General features: G+C 46.5%; 2 protein-coding genes across 2 annotated transcripts in view; one reads left to right on the top strand and one right to left on the bottom strand.

Annotated features, from left to right (window-relative positions):
* Positions 1-4,337, bottom strand: part of Ccdc38 (coiled-coil domain containing 38) — a 52,771-nt gene extending 48,434 nt beyond the window's left edge. Inside the window, exon 1 of the mRNA XM_016006925.3 lies at positions 4,108-4,337. The gene's annotated coding sequence lies outside the window, so the exon portion shown is untranslated. The remainder of the gene's footprint in view (positions 1-4,107) is intronic.
* Positions 4,338-4,862: 525 nt separating this feature from the next.
* On the top strand, positions 4,863-21,719 carry Amdhd1 (amidohydrolase domain containing 1). Its single transcript, XM_006988457.4, has 9 exons — positions 4,863-5,056; positions 6,392-6,498; positions 7,235-7,299; positions 9,883-10,160; positions 13,008-13,233; positions 17,515-17,639; positions 18,430-18,523; positions 19,386-19,546; positions 20,382-21,719. The coding sequence occupies exons 1-9, from the start codon at positions 4,920-4,922 to the stop codon at positions 20,467-20,469; spliced, it is 1,281 nt and encodes a 426-aa protein (XP_006988519.1). The 5' UTR covers positions 4,863-4,919; the 3' UTR covers positions 20,470-21,719.
* The last annotated feature ends 3,448 nt before the right edge of the window (positions 21,720-25,167 follow it).

Raw genomic sequence — 25,167 nt, 5'->3', positions numbered from 1 at the left:
CTGCCCTCTCCAGACCCTGCCCAAAGAGAAACCGCCAAGCAGTGACTCCAGCCCTGGAGGGTATTTAAGGTCTGGCCCACAGACCTCCCCTTTACAGTTCTCCTCGTGGCTTCTCCCCGTTCCGGGGACCACCCGGGAATGTTTTGCTCAGGTTAAACCTGGATTTATTAATTCGGCCTGACCTGACTGAAAGCATGGGTGGAGTCACTCACTACTGGGGGATTTTTACGTATCCAACAGGCCTTTGTAAGACGCCTTGAGTGACAGTGACTGAAACCTCACTGGACTGGCAGTGCAAATCCAGGAGCAGATTCTCTACTGTTAAGACTCTCAACAGAATGGGAAAAGATCTTCACCAACCCCACATCTGACAGAGGATTGATCTCCACAGTATATAAAGAACTCAAGAAACTAGACATCAAAATACTGAACAATCCAATTAAAAAATGGGCTAAAGAGCTAAACAGAGAATTCACAAAACAAGAATCACAAATGGCTGAAAGACATTTAAAGAAATGCTCAACATCCTTAAACATCAGAGAAATGCAAATCAAAATGACTCTGAGATACCACCTTACACCTGTCAGAATGGCTACGATCAAAAACACCAATGACAGTCAATGTTGGAGAGGATGTGGAGCAAAGGGAACACTCCTCCACTGTTGGTGGCAATGTAGACTTGTACAACCACTGTGGAAATCAGTATGGCGGTTTCTCAGAAAATTAGGGATCGAACTACCTCAAGACCCAGCCATCCCACTCTTGGGCATATACCCAAGGAATGCTGATTCATACCATAAAGATACATGCTCAGCTATGTTCATAGCAGCACTATTTGTAATAGCCAGAACCTGGAAACAACCTAGATGCCCATCAACAGAAGAATGGATGAAAAAAATGTGGTACATATACACAATGGAGTACTACTCAGCAGAGAAAAACAATGAAAGCATGAAATTTGCAGGCAAATGGATGGAACTAGAAAAAATCATCCTGAGTGAGGTAACCCAAACCCAGAAAGACAGTCATGGTATGTACTCACTCATAAGTAGATTCTAGATATAAAATAAAGAACAATCAGACCACAACCCATAGAACCATGAAGGCTATATATATAGCATGGAGGTCCCTAGGACGACTGTGGCTTATAATAAATTTAGGTTTTACTCAATTATTGAAAAAAAAAATAGCCAAATGAATGGAAACACATGAACTATGAACCAAAGGCTGAGGGGCCCCCAGCTGGATCAGGCCCTCTGAATAGGTGTGACAGTTGTTTGGCTTGATCTGTTTGGGAGGCAACTAGGCAGTGGGACTGAGTCCTGTGCTCACTGCATGAGCTGGCTGTTTGAAACCTGGAGCTTATGCAGGGACACTTGGCTCAGTCTGGGAGGAAGGGACTGGACCTGCCTGGACTGAGTCTACCAGGTTGATCGCAATCCTCGGGGGAGGACTTGTCCTGGAGGAGGTGGGAATGGAGGGTGGGCTGGGGGTAAAGGGAAGGGGGTGCGAGGGGGGAGAATAGGGGAACCCGTGGCTGATATGTAGAACTGAATGGTATTGTAAAATAAAATTTTAAAAAAAAAGACTCTCAGGAAGTGAGAGTTAGTTTCATAGGCTCAATCATAGAGTTCTAGACTAATTTTAAATACAAGTAACCAGAGCACTCCTTACCAGACCCTCACTGCTGGGAGCAATTTGTATTCAGCTTTCGGAACCCTATGCCTACAACCCAGTGAAAATGAATTTTCAGATCCCCTTGGTGGGAGATTAAATATATATTACATATATTTAAAAATATATTTTAAACCATATATAAATATATACACATATATGTGCACACCGTGTGTGTGTGTGTGTGTGTGTGTGTGTGTGTGTGTGTGTGTGTGCGCGCGCGCGCGCGCACACATATCCATCTCCCACATCCATCTAAGGATCAGACCAAGGTTCTCCCTGACCCGATACCTTTCCAGTTTTCTCCCCACCCACCTGAACAAATACTAGGAGGAGAGGCTGTGAACTGTGGCCTCGGATGGTGTGGATATATCTGAGCCAGCAGTGTGCTGTTTACCTAGAAGCCAGGGACCCCTGGGTCCTTGGCCTGCTCTGTGGCCCGCCTCTTTTAACAAGGTCAGAACCCAGCAGAAGGGTGAGGAAATGCCTGTCAGCTTGACCTCTTCACCATGCTGGCGTCAGACTCGCTGCTTTCGTGTGGACTTTTCTGTTGACATTTCTGATAGCCCCTTTGGGCAAACTGAAAAACATAACTAAAGGTCAAGGGTCAAGTGGAAGCGAGTCCCCCTGTGAGCGCATCGTAAAGCCAGTGCTGTGGGGCCGCTGCTTAGCACTAACGTGTTTTTTTTGTTTTTTGTTTTTTTTTTTTTAGTGCTTTAAAGTAGTTTAAAATGGTGTCTAAAGCGGACCTGACTCCCTCTGCTGGCACTGCCCTAAAACAGCATTAAAATAAACTAAGGACAATGGGAATGTCCACAACTCATTTATTCATGAGCATTGGCCCGAGTGACGGACATTTTATCTTTTATCGGAAGGTCAAAGGAATCCACAAAATAGAAACAACTATGCCTATATAAGGCTAAGAAAGCTGTGCCTTGGGGACATTTCACAAAGATGTCCTGAGGTCAGCTCAGATGAGAAAGAACAGAAGCACGAGGAGCAAGACACGTTTGTGGGACCCCAGTTGGAACCCTTCCTTTATTCCTGTGGTCGCCTAAACCTGGCAGGGTGCGTTCGCCTGCCAAATGTGACGGCTTGGCGGAAATTTTATAATATAAAAAGTCGGGACTTCTCTATGCACAAGTGACTGTATTTCTCTCCTCCACGATTTCTATTTTTTCCTTCTTCCCCCTTTCTTTTCTTTTTCTTTTTTAGACAGTGTCTCACTCTGTAGACCAAGCTGTCCTCAAACTCACAGAGTTCTGCCTGCCTCTGCCTCCTGAGTGCTGGGGTTGAAGGTGTGCGCCACCACCCCTGGCTAATCTCTCTCTCTCTCTCTCTCTCTCTCTCTCTCTCTCTCTCTCTCTCTCTCTCTCTCTCTCTCTCTCTGTCTCTTTCCATCACGAATGTTTGTGGTTGTTTCTACATTGTGAGTAGTCTTTGTGTCTCTCACTCACATTGTCTAACTTCTTTCTGTTTTTTTTATCCACCCCCATCTCTCTTTTCTTATAGGACATGGAGTGCCGCTAAAAATATTTGTTTCCTCTAAAAATAATTTTAAAAAAAGATACTTGTTTCTAATCTGCTCATCTAAAGACATTTTGCTGTCTGTTTTACAATGGTTTTCAGGTGACCCACAATTAACCTTTGGGTTTTGGGTTTTGCAGAATAAGCCTATTTTCATGGCATAGTTTTCTGTCACCCCCCACACACACACATACACACACACTTCTACTGTAGTATTTGCTGGTCAGCAAAAGTAATGTTCCTGTCTTTGCATGAAACGTACCATAGAAACCAAATAAAATAAGGCTGGTGATGTATGCCTTTAATACCAGCACTGGTGTGTGTGTGTGTGTGTGTGTGTGTGTGTGTGTGTGTGTGTGTGAGAGAGAGAGAGAGAGAGAGAGACAGAGACAGAGAGACAGAGAGACAGAGAGACAGAGAGAGAGGTGGCCAGAGACAGTTGGATTTCTGAGTTAAAGGCTATCCTGGTCTACACAGAGAGCTCCAGGACAGCCAGGGCTACATAGTATGAGACTTTGTCTCAAAAAAAAAAAAAAGGAAAACGCTCCCCAAATATATACATACAAGTAACATTATACAGACTGAGCAGGTTGTAGTTATGTGTTTAGGAATACACACACACCATATATATGTAAGAAGATAAAAGAAGTCATGAATTTGAAAGAGAACAAGGGGGTTACATGGGAGGTTTGGAAGGAGGGAAGGGAAGGGGGAAATGATGTCATTATAATATCAAAAATATTTTAAATATTTTAAAAATGAATCTGAACAAATCCTGGTGCCTGCCAGCCTTTCTTAAACAAACTGGATGCTGTCTACAACCTGGAGCGCACTCGGTGTGTAGAGGTTACTAGACTCGGGTGGGGTGGGTGTAGCGGTGGACACCCAGATCGAATCCGATTTTACCTCAAGGAGTTTGGACCACAGTCGAGACCTATCCTTCAGGAAGGCGGTAGGGGCAAAGCAGACAGTGGCACCAAATCGAGACCCCGCGTCTCAGCTCCATCCTTCCCTGCCCCAGGTCCGCTTCATCCTGGGGACCGCCTGGTAGCAGGACCCTAGAGTCGAGCTGACCAACCGAACAGTGCGCGGCACCCGCAGCCCTCCGCCCCGTGCCCCTGCCGCCTCGCGGGCACAGAGCTCCCACCCTCCCCTGCTCCTGCGCCTCCACCGCAGGTTCGGGCCCCCACGCTCCCGCGGAACAGCGTATCTCGGTCTCTGTGCATCTCTCTTTCAGTAACACACACACACACACACACACACACACACACACACACACACACACACACACTCTGCGCGCACAGAGTCCCCTCCTAAGTCTCCATCCCAGGCCCCCACCTCTGGTCCCCGGGGCAGAGATCCCTCTCCACTGGCGTCCGCTGTGCGCGCCCTAAGGACTACACTTCGCTTGGCCGTGGCATCTACCTAGTCCCACTTGATTTCAGTGGCTACATTTCAGAAATTTATTTGATCCAAAAGTTAGGGGTTGGGAGTGATGGTGGCTATAATCCTGACCTCCTTTACCTAAAACCTGAAAAGGAGACCTGGAAGGACTGGCGTCCACAGTCGAGTTTATTGCAAAGAGCGGTTGTTGTTGGCACTGCTCTTGCTAGCCAGCTCCCGCCCCGCCCCGCCCCGCGCGGCCCCGCCCCTCCCGGGAGCCCCAGGCCACCCGGGACTCTACCGTCCTCTGCATCCCGCCAGCAGCTAGGACGACCATGGCGAACAGCCACCGCCTCCTGCTGGAGAACGCGCAGCAAGTGGTGCTGGTGTGCGCCCGCGGCGAGCGCTACCTGGCCGGGCCGGCGCTGCGCAGCCTGGCGGTGCTGGAGGGCGCCAGCCTGGTGGTGGGCACGTGAGTAGCTGGGGACAGGCTGGGGGTGGGGGTACCAGAGCTAGAAGCTCTTTCTCCCAACAAAACACCTTCAGAGCGTCTTTCATCGCGGTCATCATCGATGACACCAGATCTGCAATCTCAGCACTCAGGATACAAAAGGAGAGGTCAGTAGTCCAAGGCCATCCTTGGCGGCATGTAGAGTTTGCACAGGAGACCCTGTCTCAAAAAATAAGAACTAAAAAATACTTTTAAATAACAGTAACATCACATCCTTCCCCCTTTTTTTTTCTTCGTTCAAAAAGCACCTGCGGTGTGCATTATGTTGTCAGGCATGGTGGCTCATGCCTTTAATACCAGCACTCTGGAGGCAGAGGCAGGTGGTTCAAAGCCAGCCTGATTTACAAAGTGAATTCTACGACAGCCAATGAGACCCTGTATCAACACACACACACACACACACACACACACACACACACACACACACACACACACACACACACCAGCTGACCTGCAAAATCACTCAAACCCTGCATTAGGGAATTAATGCTAACACGTAGTTTAGATGCTTTGTTTTTCAGTTCTTTTCTGAAATTAAAAACACACAAATACCCACACGTCTGAAGAGAAGGGATGGATGTGTATTATTTTAATGCTTTCCCCCCCACTTAGTAGTGAATGGTGAAATCTCAAAATTCAGCTAAGAAAGTTCAACGGCCACTAAAGGGGCAATAACAACAAAAACCTAACCCCTTTGGAAGATGAATTCTAGCTTCCTTTAAGAACTATGTTATTGGATGTGTGTTTTGTTCAAACATGACACCAGGAACCTACCACTGAGTGGCAGCCCACATTCTTAGAAGGTGGAGAGCCCTGTGGTTAGTGCGGTTGGGAAGAGAGCTCTGTACTCTCAGAATCCTCCCACACAAGCTGACGCAGACAGAAATCTCCCTCACTAAAACACAACAGCATTCCGGAAGCATCGAAGCCGTGGGCTTGAACGGTCCACTCCCTGCAGGGCCCCCTGTGGCGCCTGGCTAACTCAGCTTCATGCCAACTGGGCATGCCTCTGACAGCAGAGGAGCTGTGTTCAGGCATCATTTAGGGATCCAGTCCTGTGGGGAAGTGGAACGCTGATCTTAGAGAAGAAACTAGCAACCTCTTCTACACATGGTTTGACTTTCGTCTTCTCTATCGCCACCATCTCTTTCCTAAAAACCCAGGTCAAAGGGGACCTACAGTAAGGGTTGGCTAACTCCAGGGCATCCAAAAGCTCGTTCAAATCATTCGTCAGAGTTTCCAGAAAAATTTCCCCAAACTTAGTAACTATTTCTTCTTGTTTGTTTGTTTTTCCAGTGATGGGTTTATAAAAGCTATCGGCCCTGCTGACGCTATCCAAAGACAGTTTTCTGGAGACACCTTTGAAGAAAGAATTGATTGCTCTGGGAAATGCGTCTTACCAGGTACTGACGCTCTGTTTCTTAAACTCCGACAACAATTTAACGGTGGCTCTAGGGCAGTGAAGAGGAAGGCAGTCGGTTTGTTTTTAAAGGTGTTCCAAAGTACCTGGGGCTCCAGGTATTGAAGTTCTGCTTTGCCAATGTGACATCCTTGTAAAGTGACTACAGATCTCTTTCTTTCTTTCTTTTTTTTTTTTTTTTAAGATTTATTTATTTATTTATTATGTATACAGTAAGCCTGCAGGCCAGAAGAGGGCACCAGATCTCATTATTGATGGTTGTGAGCCACCATGTGGTTGCTGGGAATTGAACTCAGGACCTCTGGAAGAACAGCCTGTGCTCTTAACCACTGAGCCATTTCTCCAGCTCCTCTTTATTTCTTTCTTGAAGCTGCTTGTACCTTCCTGACAGTCCTTTCTCAAAGTAGCCGAGTGTGTATTTTCTAGTCCGTGGTCTCAGTTTTGCTCAGTGAATAGTTTTGCCAGCCTAGCTTCAAGGTTTCTTTGGGGAGGGCGCAGTTACTGAACAACCGAGCTGGATCTCTCTGAGGGACATTTGTGTGGTGCTGAGTGACTCTCCTGTGTCAGAACTTTCTGGACCAGCCGCGTAGAGGGAACTGCTCAAAGTCTTGTGCTCACACCTTCTCCAAGCGGGGCGGCTCCCACCATGCGCTCAGAGCACTGGATACCGTGGGTCAGGCACTGTCTAAACGCCTTTCGTTTCTCAACTCTGGTTGCAGGTTTGGTGGATGCGCATACACATCCCGTGTGGGCTGGTGAGAGAGTCCACGAGTTTGCAATGAAGGTAATTGCAGACTGAAGGCCAGCAACTCAACAAAGCTCAGGCAGGGTGTCCCTTCTAATGATGAATAGGTGTAGCTAAAGTTTTCCTGGCTCTGTTCAGCTCCTGCAGCCCTACAGCCAGCTGCTTGGACCCAAGTAAACACACAGAGACTTACATTACTTATTATTAACTGTATGGCCGTGGCAGGCTTCTTGCTATCTGTTCTTATATCTTAAATTAACCCATTTCTATTAATCTATAAGTTGCCACATGGCTCGTGGCTTACCGGTACTTTTACATCTCGCTTCCTCTGTGTCTGGCCTGGCGACTCCTGACTCAGCCTTCCTGTTCCCAGAATTCTCTTCTCTGCTTGTCCCGCCTATACTTCCTGCCTGGCTACTGGCCAATCAGCATTTTATTTATACAAAGTGATATCTACAGCACTACCCCCCCCCCCGCTTTTTTTTTTCCAAAAGGAAGGTTTTAACTTTCACATAGTAAAATTACATATAACAGAACAATTATCAAGCAAGAATTACAGTTACAATATCTAGTCTATCTGTATTTGGCAAATAAAGAAGATATCCTATCTATCTTATATTTGTGAGTCTAAGGTTTTATATCTAACTTATCTTTTATCATAACTAAGGAAATTATAACTATCTAGTCTTGCTGCATATCTTTTTTTTTTTTAAGATTTATTTATTTATTATGTATACAGAAGAGGGCGCTAAATCTCATTACAGATGGTTGTGAGCCACCATGTGGTTGCTGGGAATTGAACTCAGGACCTCTGGAAGATCAGTAAGTGATCTTAACCTCTGAGCCATCTCTCCAGCCCTTGCTGCATATCTTTTTAATGGATGTCTTTCCTTGTCTGCAACCAGTTTAAGAGAAGGAGAGTCGGAAGGTTTTCAGCTATGGACTGTTTTTCAGAACAGAGCTCAATAATGTGGTGGCTAATTCCCCACCCGCTTCCTCTATTCTAAATCATTATTTGCAATTTTGAACGCGTTTCAAGAAATAGTTTGAAAAATCACTGTTTGCTGCAGATAAACTTGGAATTTTTTTTTTTGGAGGGGGGGGCAGTTTCGAGACAAGGTTTCTCTGTGTAGCTGTGGAGCCTGTCCTGGAACTTGCTCTGTAGACCAGGCTGGCCTCGAACTCACAGAGATCCACCTGCCTCTGCCTCCCGAGTGCTGGGATTAAAGGGGTGTGCCACCACCTCCTGGTGGAAAAATATATTACTACTAAAATAAAACAGTCTTGTTATTCTCTCTCTCTCTCTCTCTCTCTCTCTCTCTCTCTCTCTCTCTCTCTCTCTCTCAGAAAAAATGAGACTTACGAAGAACATAAAATGGTTGTATTAGTTACAGGAGCCATAGCTAGCTCCTAAATGGAGCCATTATCACATTGTTAAGGGGGAAAAAAACCAACTCAGTCCAACCATGACAAATTATTTTGGAAAACAGGAGAAGAATCCTTTTCTTCAGCTACCATGTACCTTCCTCAACAAATTGGAACTGCTTTTAAGGCAGTTTTATTATTGGACTGAATTTCAGAGCTAAAGCCACCTTGGAGATTGTGGTCCAATCCTGAGATGATGGAGAAACTGAAGTCTGGGGAGGGGAGGGCGTAGACGATCTGAGGGTGGCGTCCCAGGTGCATGCTTTGTGTGGACACTCTTCCTACAGCCCAGATAACTAGTGGGATACAGGGATTGTAGACAGAGCCTGCTTGAGTGACAGAAATTAGGCTCCGACTCTGGTGCCCAGACCTTGGCCTCGGTTGGTAGAGATCTGCACAAGCCCCTAAAGCAAAGCTGACCGTGCTGAGGGATGTAGACCGAGCTGAGAGTTGACTGGTTTTGCACCAGGACCGGCTTCACCGATAGAACACTGAAATACTCCTAGAGCTGAGTGACAGTTAGTTGTTACTGCCTTCGGGTGTCCATTTGCCCGCCCACCACATCACCCATCTCTACCTCTCAAGTACTTTTTGGGACTCCCTTCTGCACACCCCCCCCCGGGGGGGGCGTCTTCAAGGACTGCGTGCCCCTCTTTCTGATCGGGCTGTTAGTGCCTGTGCCCTATCGCTTCTTAAACTGATTGATTGATTGAAATAGGGTCTCTTGTCGCCCAGGCTGACCTGTAAGCTCCCTCCATCGCTGAAGCCTTGAACTGCGGATCCCCTTGCCTGTACCATGCCTCGCTGCTTCTTAACCGTCTTGTCAAGTTGATTTTATTAAGCTTTATTTTTAAATGTGTATGAGAGAGAGAGAGAGAGAGAGAGAGAGAGAGAGAAGAAGAAGAAGGGAGGGAGGGAGGGAGGGAGGGAGGGAGAGAGAGAGAGAGAGAGAGAGAGAGAGAGAGAGAGAGAGAGAGAGAGAGAGAGAGAGAGAGATATGAGAATCTGAGTCCCCAGGAGTGACAGCTGATTGTGTGCGGCCACGTGGATGCTGGGAACTGAACCCCAGTCCTCTGCAACAGCGCGCTTGCTCTTTCCTGCCGAACCCCTTCTTCATCATCGTCTACTGTCACCCCCGGAGGTAGGTTCTGTAGAGCTACTCTGTACCCTCCCTGAGTGAGCCATGCCTTGGTTCAGTTGGCAGGGGCCACGTACATGGACATTCACCAGGCCGGAGGCGGGATCAACTTCACGGTGGAGCACACGCGCCACGCCTCCGAGGAGGAATTGTACGGCTCCTTCCGGGGGCGGCTGCAGTGCATGCAGAGGGCCGGCTCCACCCTGGTGGAGTGCAAGAGCGGCTACGGCCTCGACCTGGACACGGAGCTCAAGATGCTGCGCGTCATCGAGCGCGCCCGGCGGGAGCTGCACCTCGGCCTCTCGGCCACGTACTGCGGGGCTCACTCGGTCCCCAAGTAATCTCCGGGTGGGGCGCAGCTGTCACTCAGGCGTTGGGAACGGAGCTAGGGCTGTGTTCTCTGGAGGGTGGAGGGGCTCTAGCACTTCATCTCTTGCCCGGAGACCATGTGGAGAAGCTTCTGGGAGATGTTTTTTTTTCCCCCTGGAGCTGAGGATCGAACCCAAGGCTGAGGATCGAACCCAGGGCGTTGCACTTGCTAGGCAAGCGCTCTACCACCGAGATGTTCTGTTTCTAAAGGTCGTGGTGCTCAGGTGGTTTGAGGAAGGGGGTCCAATAACCTCTTCAGTTTTCTTAGTCCTTTAAGGTTGAAAACGGGGAAAATGCTTCAAGCCTTCTTTTCATTAGTATAAAGAATGGCCCCTCTCGAGTCCTTTCCAATTATCGCTACTAATTCAAATAATTTCCCAGGATAATCAATTAGCTTAAACCACTGTAAAAATCATTAGTTATTTTTTTCTTTTTATTTATTTCTTTTTCTTCCTTCCTCCCTCCCTCCTCCCTCCCTCTTTCCTTCCTTCCTTCCTTCCTTCCTTCCTTCCTTCCTTCCTTCCTTCCTTCCTTCTCTCTCTCTCTCTCTCTCTCTCTCTCTCTCTCTCTTTCTTTCTTTCTTTCTTTCTTTTCGAGACAGGGGTTCTCTGTGTAGTTTTGGTGCCTGTCCCAGAACTCGCTCTGTATACCAGGCTGGCCTCAAACTCACAGAGATCCACCTGCCTCTGCCTCCCAACTGCTGGGATTGAAGGCGTTCGCCGCCACCACCCAGCGAAAAAATCACTAGTTATTTCCTCTAGGAGACCAAAGCGTGTCGTCTCGATGTCTGCAGGAGGGCTTTCGTTAATCTGTTTACTCCATAGCAAATATTTTCATTTTATTAATGTGATCTCTCTCTAGCCTCTACCTTTATCTGAAGAATCTCTGCTACTTGGCTTTATAAAAAGAACTCTGTCTCTAATAGCCTAGCTGTTCAGTTCCTTTCTATCCCGGAACTTCCAGACAGGAAGGTACAAGGTCCTGGTCTCAAAGGTCGTCAGAGTGCCTGTCTCCAAACTCTTTGCCCAGTCTTCAGCTTGATGACTGGAACATACACCCGCCATAGACTTATGTTACAAACAGTATCTAAACTTCAATCATTTCAGTTCATTTTTAGCTTTTTTTGCTTTTATGAATTTCAAACTATTATTTGATTATTTAAAACTGTGTATATTTATTATATACAAGATGCAGTTTGGAAATGCACATACATTGTGAAGTGGCTGAATCACACTGACATGCATGACTTTACTTACCACTCTTTGTGGAGGAAAGCCTTCAAATCTTTTTTGGAGTAGTTTGAAGGAATACAGTATACTGAGAATCACTATGGCACTGTGTTGTATAGGAACATAATTGCTAATATTGATATTCACTTATGATCTTCAATCAGAAGAACCAAAAAAGTAACACTAAAGTTTTGTATTAAAAACACACCCGAGGCATGATGGTGCAGGCCTTTAAAGCCAGCACCCAGAAGGCAGAAGCTGGCTGATCTCTGTGAGTTTGAGGCTAGCCTGGTCTACACAGGAAGTTTCAGGCCAGCCAGAGCTACATTGTGAGATTTTTGTCTCAAAAAAAAAAAAAAAAAAAAAAAAAAAAAAAAAAAAAAAGAATTCCTGATCATGCAGGAAAGAAATAAAAATACTTGTTATTTCCAGTTATCCTTGTTTTAAACTTTTAGCATTTCTATTTTTGAAATTACTGAAGTTTGAACTGAGACTTTTGAAAGAGCCTGTCTGTAGAACGTTGCAGATAGTTTCAAGTGTAAAGTGTGAGACAGCCTGCTTTTTAATTTTTAAGTATTGAAACCTGAGTTTAAATGCAGTTTAGCTGTTAGCTAGGCCGTTTTTAAAGGGCGTTTCTTAACTGTTTCAAACATGAACAGCACACGTGTCATAAAGGATTGTCTACCCCTTGCTCTATGTCACGGCTGTGAGAAGTAGGAATAGCTTATGTAAACACTCTGCTTCTTGACCTCTGCTGGTCCACCTGCGTGTTTTGCTGCGTGAGAACCACCGTGCCAAATACAGGGATGGAGGTTTTGGGTTTTTTTTTTTTTTTTTTTTTTTTTTTTTTTTTTTTTTTTTTTTTTTTTGGTTTTTTGGGACAGGGTTTCTCTGTGTAGCTTTGCGCCTTTCCTGGATCTCCCTCTGTAGACCAGGCTGACCTCGAACTCACAGAGATCCGCCTGCCTCTGCCTCCTGAGTGCTGGGATTAAAGGCGTGTGCCACCACTGCCCAGCTACAACTCCCAAGTTCTACAGAGCATTTCAAGACTTTCTGCTCCCTGCCCCACTCCTGTTAGTGAGGCAGGATGCCTTAAGTGAAGGCTCCAGGAATACTTGTGAATAGAGAGGAAAAAGAAAAGAGGAAGTATGACATCTGGGGCTCAGAGGGTCCTCTAAGTGTCCTTGAGAGAGAAATTCAGCCTTGCTGGCATCCCCGAAGGCCACACAGCCTCGTGAGGCTGAGCAGTTTATATCTCTGCGTATTATGTATAACAAGGTCTTTCAAACGGAAGCCACCCCTGCTGTGTGCGCACGGTACAACTGCCGAATGCTCTGGCTTCTTTTCTGGACTTTTCCTCTTCCTTTCTGAAGCCTAAGCTCACTTGCCTATACTGTTTATTATTCTTCCTTTATTAAACTATATATAGTCTTTAATGTGTATATATAGTGCACATAATAAATACATGTATTAAGCAGTGCATTACATATGAAATTAAAGTATATGCATATTAAAGAATATATATTTAAATAAATAAAAACATATATAAATAATATGCCCACGATTATCTCATTTCTTCCCACTAGAGGAAAAACCGCCATTGAAGCCACTGATGACATCATCAGTAACCACCTACCAAGGCTGAAAGAACTCAGAGAAAATGGGGAACTTCACGTTGACAACATAGATGTGTTCTGTGAGAAAGGTGTCTTTGATCTGGATACCACCAGAAGGATTCTTGAAGGTGGGAAAAAGATGGGGTTACAGATCAACTTCCACGGGGATGAGCTCCACCCGATGAAGGCTGCCGAGGTATGGCTGACAGTTGGCTCTTTCCTGCACACTGATGCCGCAGAATACGCGACCCATTTGGTCAGAGTTAGGAGTGCCCTTCTGAAAAGGTAGAGAATGGGCAGTTTCTGGTCTGGCTGAGCCTGGGGACCCGTGACCTCTGTAGGAACTTTCTTGAGGAACCGGGGGATGGCTCCTTCAGTAAAATGCTGGCCTTGAAAGTACAAAGACTCAGGGCTGATCCCCAAGACCCATGTAAGGCAGTCTAGGCACGGTGGTATGTGCTTCTAATCCCAACCATGGAGAGGGAGAGATAAGCAGATCCCAGGGCTCTAGACTAGAGTACTTGGTGAATTCCAGACCTGCAAACAAAACAAAAACAAGGCCTTGAGAGATGGCTCAGAGGTTAAGAGCACTGGCTGCTCTTCCAGAGGACCTGAGTTCAATTCCCAGCAACCACATGGTGGCTCACAACCGCCTGTAATGAGATCTGGTGCCCTCTTCTGGCCTGCAGGGACACATGCAAACAGAATACTGTACACAAATAAATAAATCTTTAAAAAAAAAAGCTCTGTGAAAAAGAAAGAAAAGGAAGGACAGACAGACCAACAGGTGGCCAGTACCTGAGAAACAGTGCTTGAGGTTGCCACATAGGCACACACACATAGGCACAGAGACAAACACACACGCACATTTATACACATTCACAATAGATACACACAGAGACACTCATACACATACATGCACACACAGACACTCTCTCACACAGAGACATGCACATAAGCCATACACATAGACACAGACACATACAAACACACAGACAGACACACAGGGCACACACAGACACACATACATCCACACGCACACTTGCACACACAGACATACCCACACGGAAGGGTCCACACAGGCACATGTGCATTCGTATCTACACACAGGCTTGGGCACACACAACTTATTTCTGTCTGCCCATCACTTCCCGTGGTGGCTGTTGCCCTGAGCTTGCTAAGCTGGTGCTGGAGCACTGTGCTGCCCCTAGCCTGGTTATTTCTTTTATCGTCTCCTGTGACGTTTATTATGGACACAGTGAAGAGAAGCATCCCTGTGATGTCATTTGCTAAATCCATGGCATGTTGGCACGTGAATTAGCTACTTTTCTGTCACATGACAAATAGCCAGCTGAAGCGCTTTACAAGGGAGGGCTTATTTTGTCCCATGGTTTAGGGACACAGTCTGTTATGGTGGGGAAGACGTGGGGGTGGGAGCGTGAGGCAGATGTCACCTTGTCACAGTCAGGAAGCAGAGGAATGCTGGGAACTGCTGTGGATGATTGATAGATAAAGTGCTGATTGGCCAGTGGCCAGGCAGGACGTATAGGCAGGACAAAGAGGGAAGAGAATTCTGGGAAGTGGAAGGCTGAGGCAGAGAGATGCTGCCAGCCGCTGCCATGAGTACCAACATGTAAGATACTGGTAAGCCACGAGCCATGTGGCAACTTATAGACTAATAGAAATGGGTTAACTTAAGATATAAGAAGTTAGCAAGAAGCCTGCCACAGCGATACAGTTTGTAAGCAATATAAGTCTCTGTGTTTACTTGGTTGGGTCTGAGCGGCTGTGGGACTGGCGGGTGAGAGAGATTTGTCCTGATTGTGGGCCAGGCAGGACTGGAGAAAACTTCAGCAATAGGGAACCCACTTGCTTTTTCCTTTTTTATTCGACCTAAGCCCCGCCTCTATGGGACAATGTCGCCCACATTCATAGAGCTCCATCTGCTTCTGCCTCCCCAGTGCCGGGATTAAAGGTGTGCCGTCATGTCCAGCTGAGTCTAGGTTTTTTTTCCCTGTAAACTTAGAGCTGAATGAAACAACCACCCTTGAGAGAGACATAAACAGGTGCAGATGGTCCACCTGGGTCTCACGTTAAACAGATCTGACTTGCTGTCTTAATGTCATTTTCAAACCTTGGCCCGTGTCTCATGCCTCCATGGACACCACCATCCTTTGTCTGTCGGCTACGTCAAAAACGTGGGCACCCATCGGAATCCTCTCCCCCCCACCCCGACTCTGTCAGCCAATCACCAAGTCTGCCCAGTTCTATTCCCATGAATCTCTATGTCCCTGTCTCTTACGTTACTGGGTGGCACAAACCTCCAGCAGCCTACTAGGATTTCTGCCCTGCTCATTTGTCCTTCATTCTCGACTCCATTTTAACGCAGCCTTCAGACCCACTTCCCCTGGGCAGCCCATCTCTCCCCTCTTACAGGCTTTGAATGTTGGAAGTTGTAAAGACTGTGGGGCTTCTAAAAATTGGACTTTATAATGTTCGTATTAGTGTGTGATCTCTGGGATGAACAAGAAAGGGAAGGTTATGACTTCACAGCCATATTTGTGGGTCAAATTGACTAGGGGTCAGTGGGGGTGGCTAGTCTTATGTCAACTTGACACAAGCTAGAGTCATCTGAAAGGAGGCAACCTCAGTTGAGAAAAAGCCTCCATAAGATCCAACTGCAGAGCATTTTCTTAAATAATGATTGATGGGGGAGGGCCTAGCCCATCGTGGTACCATCCCTGGGTTGGTGGTCCTGGGTTCTATAAGAAAGCAGGCTGAGCAAGCCATGATGAGCCAGCCAGTAAGCAGCACCCCTCCATGGCCTCTGCATCAGCTCCTGCCTCCAGGTTTCTGCACTATTTGAGATCCTGTCCTGACTTCCTTTGATGATGAACAATGATGTAGAAGTACAAGCCACATTACCGCATTACCGTCCCCCCCAATTTGCTTTGGTCATGGTGTTTTATCACAGCAATAGTAACCCCAACTAAGACAAGGCTTAGAATTTTGCTCTTAGTATAAATTCTGACCTTGGTACGTGGGTATCAGGATCTGGACCTTCCTTATCTCTCCCCTTATTTCTTTCGTATTTTTTCACCTCCTCTGCCTCTCTGTCAGGAACCAGCCACAACAGACTACTTTTAACATCCTATGCTTCGAACATGCTGTTTCTCTAATGTGGATAATTCATACTCTCATCCACGTTTCACCTTAGCTGCCCCTTCTCTGGGACCCCATCCCAAATCTCCTAAATGTTAGAGACTGTGCCTTCACCCTGTTTTTCCCCCACTGGCTAAGCTTGCACCCACCACTTGAAACTCCCTATCTCTGGAGGTCAGTACAGTGCCTGGGATACATGTTTGCATGTGTTTGCTGAGTTTGTTGAATGAATGTGATCTGCGTGGTCAATGAGTTACTATTGGTCAGAGAGAGCAACTAGCAGATAAAACTGAGAGAACCCAATACCCATAATAAGTAGATCAAATTTGGAAAGCAAGGGTGATTCCAAAGTCAGAGAGGAAACCCCCCCCCCCCAGGTGTTTCCCGAGGACCACCAGACTTCCCAGATCATCTGTCCCAGACATCTTCAGACAGGAGCACGCTGCAGATTCAGGGGGTCAGCCCCTCCCTCTGGTTAGGACATGACAGCCTTTCACGGCCATGGTGTAACAGCAAATGACGGTCTGGATTCTTCCCCTTGGGTTGTTTAACTTGCCAGTCCTCAGCTTGGAATTGTGTGTGTGTGTGTGTGTGTGTGTGTGTGTGTGTGTGTGTGTGTGTGAAACGCATCCCATCGGGAATAAAGTATATGGCAGACCACACTGAGAAGAGACCACTCTGAGGTTTCCCCAGTCATTACTCAGTCATTCCTGAGTCGTTTCTGGCAATCAAGTCTCAATGTTTCTTCTGGAAAAAAAAAAAAAAAAAAAAACCACTTTCAAGTTGATAGCCTCAAATTATTTAAAGTTTTTTGTTCTTTTTTTTTACCTGAACTTTTCTCCCAGAGTGGATGGCATTCCAAGACAGCCATATTTATTGTTTCTGTGAATGCTAATTAGATTTTATTACCAATATTATTCCCAGTTTTTATTCTGATTCCTGAGAGTCATGAAATTAAGATTCAGAAAATACCAATTGTGTTTAAGATTAATTTTTTTTTTTAACAAGGTCTCTATTGTGTTGGCTGCCCTGGAACTCACTATAAAGCTAGCCTAGGCTGGCAATTCTCCTGCCTCAGTCTTCCAAGTGCTTGGATCACCTATGTGAGCCACCATACCCCACTTTAAGACTAGTTTTTAGCAACACACTAATTTTCAAATGGCTGTCCGTGACAAACCCTGTATCTGTCTGGGGGTCTGTGCTCATCAGAAGTAGTTGACAAGAATTCTCCTTCTCGGAGCTGGGGAAGCAGCGTCACGGCTACGTATTGAACTGTTGTACGGTAAACCTTTCCCTTTCTGCCCATCCTGCCTAGCTCGGGGCTGAACTAGGAGCACAGGCGATCAGTCACCTGGAGGAGGTCAGTGATGAAGGCATCACCGCCATGGCTGCGGCCCGGTGTGCCGCCATCCTCCTGCCCACCACGGCCTACATGCTGAGGTAAGGACCTTTTGCACCCTGACACGTGGCCTTCACGTACAGGTTGTGAGGACACAGACATCCAGGGCGCCTAGGCACCGGTCCACACAAACTCCCGAGGATGCTGATGGTACTCACTTAGATGCCAAGAGCTGCAACAACAGGGTACAAGGTCATCATCCTAAAGGTGCAAACCATAGATAAACCCCTACAACGTTGGGGGATGCTGATGCTCTCTTCTACCCCACCACTTGCCCTGGAGCTTTCTTCCCTCTTCTAGAAATGTTCCCTTTGTTCTCGCAAAAGTGTCGTTGTTTGTTTTTTTACTTTTCTGGGGGGCCCGCCACCCAGCTCCCAAATAAATCACACACAAAGGCTTATTCTTAATTATAAATGCCCGGCCTTAGCTTGGCTTGTTTCTAGCCAGCTTTCCTTAAATCATCCCATCTACCTTTGCCTCTGGGCTTTTCCCATTCTCTCACTTCTGTAAATCTTACTCCGTGGCTTGCTGTGTAGCTGGATGGCTGACCCCTGATGTCCTTCTCTTTCCTCTCTCGTTCGTTGATTTTTTTTTCTCATCCCAGATTCTCCTTCCATATATCCTCTCTGCCTGCCAGCCCCACCTATCCTTTCTCCTGCCTCGCTATTGACCATTCAGGGCTTTATGAGACCACCAGGTGTTTTAGACAGGCACAGTCACACAGCCTCACTGAGTTAAACAAATGCAACATAAACAAAAGCAACACACCTTAAAATAATAATAACACAAAAGTTCCAGCTGGAGACTGACAGCTTTTCCCCCTCCCCTTAGGTTGAAGCAGCCTCGAGCCAGGAAGATGCTGGATGAGGGAGTCATAGTTGCCCTGGGCAGTGATTTCAACCCCAATGCATACTGCTTTTCAATGGTAATTACTTTCCAGGTATTTTTCTGAACAGAGTAAACCGTGGGACAGATAAATGTTTAAATTTTTCATTAGTCGTGAAAATGTATTTAAAAATCAAAAAAATATGTCTCTGAGAAGAAGGAGGAAAAGGGTACAGTCGGTGGTTTAATTGAATTTTTCTGCACACTCAAATGCCTCCAGGACTGAAGAGGGAAATCTCAATTTGAATTGTCTTCTGATTCAGCTTTGAGACTCTGGGCTTTGTAATAAGCTGTTTTCCTTCTCTGGGGCATAACAGAAACAGTGAGGATTTAGTGGGTAAAGGTGCAGGCAAATTTCCTCCACAGCAATGAATCTTGAAAAATCGGAATATTAACTACACAGTACTATTCAATAATAAAGTTTAAGAATCATGCCGGGCGGTGGTGGCGCACGCCTTTAATCCCAGCACTCGGGAGGCAGAGCCAGGCGGATCTCTGTGAGTTCGAGGCCAGCCTGGGCTGCCAAGTGAGTTCCAGGAAAGGCGCAAAGCTACACAGAGAAACCCTGTCTCGAAAAAAAAAAAAAAAAAAAAAAAAAAAAAGAATCTTATGTGTAAATTTGCATTTTCCCATAGCAACTTAGATATATATATAACTTATATGTGTGTAATATATAATATAATACTGTATCTACACATATATATATACATATATATATAAACACACTTTTTGGGGAAAGGGGAGTGGAATAAAAACCTGGGGCCTTTTGCATACTAAGCAGGAACTATTTCTGGGCTGTTCTTTCCAGTCACACATTTAACTGTCTTGTACTCTGCGGAGAAGCATCCTCATTTAGCAATGGCTGCTCCGTTGTCCTCCAATGCTTTCTCTTCTTGCCTTAGCCGATGGTCATGCACCTGGCCTGTGTGAACATGAGAATGTCCATGCCAGAGGCCTTGGCCGCTGCCACCATCAATGCGGCTTATGCGCTGGGGAAATCCCACACACACGGATCTCTGGAAGTGGGCAAGCAGGGCGACGTCGTCATCATCCACGCATCCAGGTGAGGGGCCTCCCAAGCTGGTACTAACGGTGGTAACTGTTAGCTGTCTTATTTGATGCCCATGTAGGCAAGTTTTAGATCCCTTCCCACTTGGTATTAGTATCAGGCTCTGTGTAGACTCCGCCCTACCCAGCCCCCTCTATTTTTACCCCTTTCCAACCAGAAAGTCTCCCTTGAGCTCCTCAACAACACGGAAAGCCAAGTCTTCAGGTCTCTTCACCGGCTTTGCGTCTGTCACGGGTCTCCGACTCCTGCTGTTTCCCTGGACTTTGGACTTGTCCCCGGGTCTGTGTGTTTGAGTTTGTGCTTTACCTCCTGACCTTTTGCTCGTTCTGTTTGTCATCCTGGCTCTGACTGATTCTTTCTCTGACTCCTGGAATCAAACGGCTCTCAACGCCTCCACTCGGCTGCTCTCTTCCTGAGTTCTTCATTCTCCCCCGAGGTCTACGACCTGGGCCTCCCATGCTGCAAGTTGGCTCCTGGTGTCTAAATCTAGATGCTGGCGAGGTTATGTCTCTTTTGACTCTCACGAGCCTGTCCCAGCCCTCGGGCCCCATGTTCTCTAGAGGAGAGCAGCTCCATCATTTCACTCCTTCTGGAAGAATCGCCTCCTTCGACCAAAGATACTATGGACGTGCCACTCATGAATCAGGTTTTCCAAGTTCAGGGTCTGCAGAACTGGCTCAGTTCATACAACACTGGCTGTGTGAGCATGAGGACTACATGCTCACACGCACGCATGCGCGCACACAGAATTCACTTTAAATCATCGTGTGCTGACACAGTGATGCTTTTGACTTACATACACTGAAGCGGCTGTTTGATTTCTTTCTAGGTGGGAACATTTGATTTACCAGTTCGGCGGCCATCATGAATTGATTGACTATGTTATAGTTAAAGGAAGAGTCATCTATAAAAAGTGACAGGTCTGGGCTAATGAGACGGCTCAGTGGGCAGTCTCCTGTCACCAAGCCCGGTGACCGGAGTTCGGCCTCTGGGGACTCAGCTGGTGGAAGGAGAGAGTGCCTGAGAGTCACTCTGACCTCCACGTACTCACTGTGGTGTGTACCCGATCTCGCACGCACGCACGCACGCACGCACGCACGCACGCACGCACGCACACCTGCACATAACCTCTACATAACCTCCACATACTCACTGTGGTGTGTACCTGATCACATGCACGCACGCGTGTGTATGCACACACATACACAGGCACGCACACACGCACGCACACCTCCACATAGCTAAATGTAGAAAGCTAAAAATATACTTCAAAAATGATAGATCTGGAAGGAATGAGAAGACACTTTCTCTGTATCCACTAAGTCCACGTGAGTTAAAGCATTTCCGGGGTTTGCCAGGTCGGTCTATGTCACTTCAGCTGCCTCATTCGTCAGCGCTCTGCTGTTCCCTTGAAAACCCAAGGGGTTAGTTTATTCGACTCAAGCATGTGTACCTGGATGTGCACACAGGTAAACCTCTTGTGATGAAATGTAGAGTTGTTTTCCCAAAGACTGGCTGCAGGTATTCTGGGGTAAGCATGATGAGGTCGCTCAGAAGTGACTCTGTGGGAGAAACAAACTTGGCCTGAGAGTTCTGTTTCATATCTGCTAGCGATCTGCCCACTGAGGCCAACGGTACCATTTCCTAACAAGCAAACAGAACCATCTCTCAGGAGAGTTTGTCTTTTGAGATGCCTTCTGGTCAGTGAGGGCTTTCTGGGGCAGAGTTGTCGGCCTTTGAAATGAAGCTTCAGCACAGAGTTCAAGACTCGATATCTTGCACAGACATGGAAACTCTCTTAGACGAATGCATTTTAATCAACACCAATGAGGTAGCTTTAAAAGAAAACCTTTAAAATTTTTTATAGCACAAAGCCACGGAAAACGTTTTATTGTGTAAATATCTGCCGCTGTCACCATTGTTGCTTCCTGACCGCCCCCGGAAGTAGATCAGCAGTATTGTCTACAGAGTGTTTCGAACTGTTCAAAGAACAAATCACAGACTCGTTTGCAGAGTGAATGATTATTTGTATAAACTGGTGTGTCTAACGCTGCGTCACCTTACTTGAAAACTTGTAAAAGGTTTCCGTGATCTTTGCAATCACAGCATCATCAAACACTGTCCTATTGCAGAGCAGTGATTTTACAAATAAACATCAGTTGCCAGACCCCCATCGTATTCAGAGCCTGAATTAATGAGGTGCTGTAACGTTCAGCAGAAATCGAGTCAGGATGCTGCGTTAGTCAGTTTTGGCTGCTGGAATAATACACCTGAGCCATGCTACTTGTGGAGCGAAGAGATTTGTTTAGCTCACAGTGGTGTCGGTTCAAGTTCAAATGGTGTGGTACAAGCTCTGGAGAGCAGCCACCCTCCGAACTCCAGTGCTTTGTCAACCCCACAGAAGACAGAGAGACTAGGTGAGGCCAAATCCAGGCTTTTATAACCAAGGCCTCTAAATTATCCACAGTCCCAGGAGAAAAACCTTAGTGTTTCCCCAACTTCCCCCACCCTTTTTTTGTGAGACAGGGTTTCTCTGTGTAGCCCTGGCTGTCCTGGAACTCCCTCTGTAGACCAGGCTGGCCTCGAACTCACAGAGATCTGCCTGCCTCTGCCTCCCAAACGCTGGGATTAAAGGTGTGTGCCACCACCAGCTGGCACCTTAGCCCCTTTCAAAGACAACCCTCCCCCACCTGTGGGCCAGGGTGGTGATAAACACCTGAAATTCTAGCACTGGGTTGCTGGAGACAGGAGGATTGTGAGACCCTTTCTCAAACATAAACAAAACAAAACAGCACAGGAAGGAGATAGAAGAGGAACTGCAAAGACTTATGGGTCATCGTAGTTCAATACAGTTTGACTTTTTGCCTGCCAAGAAGTCTTCACCTTTGGGAGGCAGTATCACCCTTCTGAGGCGGAATGTGTGCGCCGGGTGCTGTGTAGGACAGGTGAGCTAAGGTATTTGAACAAAGACACACACGAGGCTTTGGTCACCGTGAATTAAAAAATGTAGAGGTTGTTCCTTTTCTGTGTGAAGTTCTGATTCTAGGCTGGGCATTGCCTTCAGGGAATTTATGATCCTACTAGGGCTAAGACGGACATTAGAAAGTAAAGCCGATGCCAGACAGCCTTAAAAGCTTGCTCCCTTAAAAAAAAATAACCTACAAGTCCTCAGGAGGTAGAGGCAGGCGGGTCTCTGAGTACAAGACTGGCTTGGTCTACTAAGTGAGTTCCGAGAGAGGGAGAGAGAGAGAGAGAGAGAGAGAGAGAGAGAGAGAATAACCCACTGGTAAAACATAATAATTTGATATTTAGATTAGTTTTACCGGAAACTGAGATGTCCAACTCTTGGTCTAAGAATGAGCCATTGAAAGGTAAAGGCAGTGCCAGTCTCTTAGCAAGAACACCCCCCCCACCCCCCGCCGTGACGGGAAGTTACTCTAAATTTTACAGTTTGAAATATGAAGTCACATGTTTTCTGGTTGGTTCTATAGAAGCTATGGTGGCCACCTGGAACTCACGTGGTGGAAACCACCCTGTGCCAGCCTGGCCCTTAGACACTCTCAGGAGCTCAGAGATCCCACCCCCCACCTCCACCCTCCACTCCACCCCAGCTATGCGGTTAGCATGAGTTATGCTTTCCGTGTCCTGGTTTCTGATTGGTTCTTCCCAGTACTTCCCCCACGGTATTTCTACACTTTATGATGATCATTTGTTTTCTAACCTGGCCTACTGCCCAGGCTGGAAGTGCAAAGACTCAGATCCTAGTTGACACTCATTTAGAAATTCATCCACCCATGCCTGTAATCCTAGCACTAGAGATAAATCGACAGGAGGGCCAGCTTCAGCTACACAGTGAGTTCAAGGCCAGCCTGGGCTACATGAGATCTTATCCAAAAAAAATTTTTTTAACACTTATTTTTAGATTATGTGAATGAGTGTTTTGCCTGACTGTGTGCACGGTGGGTGAGTGTGTAAAGTGACAAAGGGATATTGGATCCTTTGGAACCGGAGTTACCAACAGTTGTGAGCTGCCGTGTGGATGCTGGGAACTGAACCAGGTCCTCTGCATGCACAGCCAGTACTCTTAACTGCTGAGCCAGCGTTCCAACTTCATGCCAAATAATAATTCAAACAAACAAACAAACAAAAAAACAGAAATTGACCAACCAAAGGAGTGACTTCCTGAAATTCACACTGCCTTGAATGTCTTCTTTTCCTCCCTTCTCTGACTCCCACCGGCTGGGACGCCAGTCCAGCCACCTCCTCCAGGCCTCCCTGACAATCAAGTCACATGACCGTTGTTCCCGGCAGCCTCTGTTGTGGTAGCACTTGCATTACCACCACCCTATCACCATGTCCGTGGGGCTGTGGATTAAAAAACAGAGACAAAAGACAGCGAGTTATTCACCACAGCAGAATGCTGAATGCCGTTTATTGAAGGAGGGAGGAAACCTTAAATACAGGCTTACCGCACAATGGAGGATCCCTGGAGGGCAGAAGTTCACTACCCATGTTCTACCTTCTTGCATCTAAGCTGTTTACACCAAATGCAGGATACAGGATACACGAACAAAGAACCTCCGGTGAGCCTTCAGGAAGAAGGAAACCAGCAGGGAATCTGAATAGGGAGGACATCTGGTCAGGAGCCATCCCCAGTGGTGGATGGGTCCTGCAGAGAGTATAAGGAGTCGGCTGGGGAAGGAAGTGAGCCAGGCCATGGTGATCCGGCAGATCCTGCAACCTTACTGACTGACTAGCAGCCAGAATGTTTCTTTTCTTTTCTTTTTTGTTTTTTGAGACAGGGTTTCTCTGTGTAGTTTTGGTGCCTTTCCTGGAACTCATTCTGTAGACCAGGTTGGCCTTGAATTCACAGAGATCCGCCTGGCTCTGCCTCCCCAGTGCTGGGATTAAAGGCGTGCACCACCACCGCCCAGCTGGAGTGTTTGTTTATTTATACATAATTTAGTAAGCAGTGATACATTCATGATGTTCCAAAATATAGATCATATCATTTTTGGTTTGGGCATGTGTTTCATTTCCTTTTGCTCATCTTTTAGTCATCACTAATAAACTTTAACAGAACAGGATTATTATTTCCAATCATTTTCTCTCAAGTGTTGACATCATTAATAAACAGAGTTATCATTCTTACTCATTAACCCCATAACCCAATTTTTTTTTTTTTTTTTTTCTTTTTGGTTTTTCGAGACAGGGTTTCTCTGTGTAGCTTTGCGCCTTTCCTGGGACTCACTTGGTAGTCCAGGCTGGCCTCGAACTCACAGAGATCCACCTGGCTCTGCCTCCCGAGTGCTGGGATTAAAGGCGTGCGCCACCACCGCCCGGCCCCATAACCCAATTTTAAGAATCTAGAGGCATATGACAGCCTGTTCTCAGGTTGGTAGCTTTGGTTGCTTCAAGGACATTAGACCAAAACAAAATCTTCAACCACCTTGAACTTTTTGCCATGTCCCAAGCAGTATATTATTAATGCTTAGTGGTCAGAGTACCCAGGAAAAATCCTCAGGCCAAAGCTGCTGCAGTTATTATTCAAATTCTGGCACAATACAATCAATGTTGACATTTATATCTTTATTGAATTTGTTTATATGTCTAAT

The sequence above is a fragment of the Peromyscus maniculatus genome, chromosome 18, assembly GCF_049852395.1.
Source record: "Peromyscus maniculatus bairdii isolate BWxNUB_F1_BW_parent chromosome 18, HU_Pman_BW_mat_3.1, whole genome shotgun sequence".
Lineage (NCBI taxonomy): Eukaryota > Metazoa > Chordata > Mammalia > Rodentia > Cricetidae > Peromyscus > Peromyscus maniculatus.
Note: the sequence above shows the minus strand (reverse complement) of the source record. Positions and strands in the feature narration are given on the sequence as shown.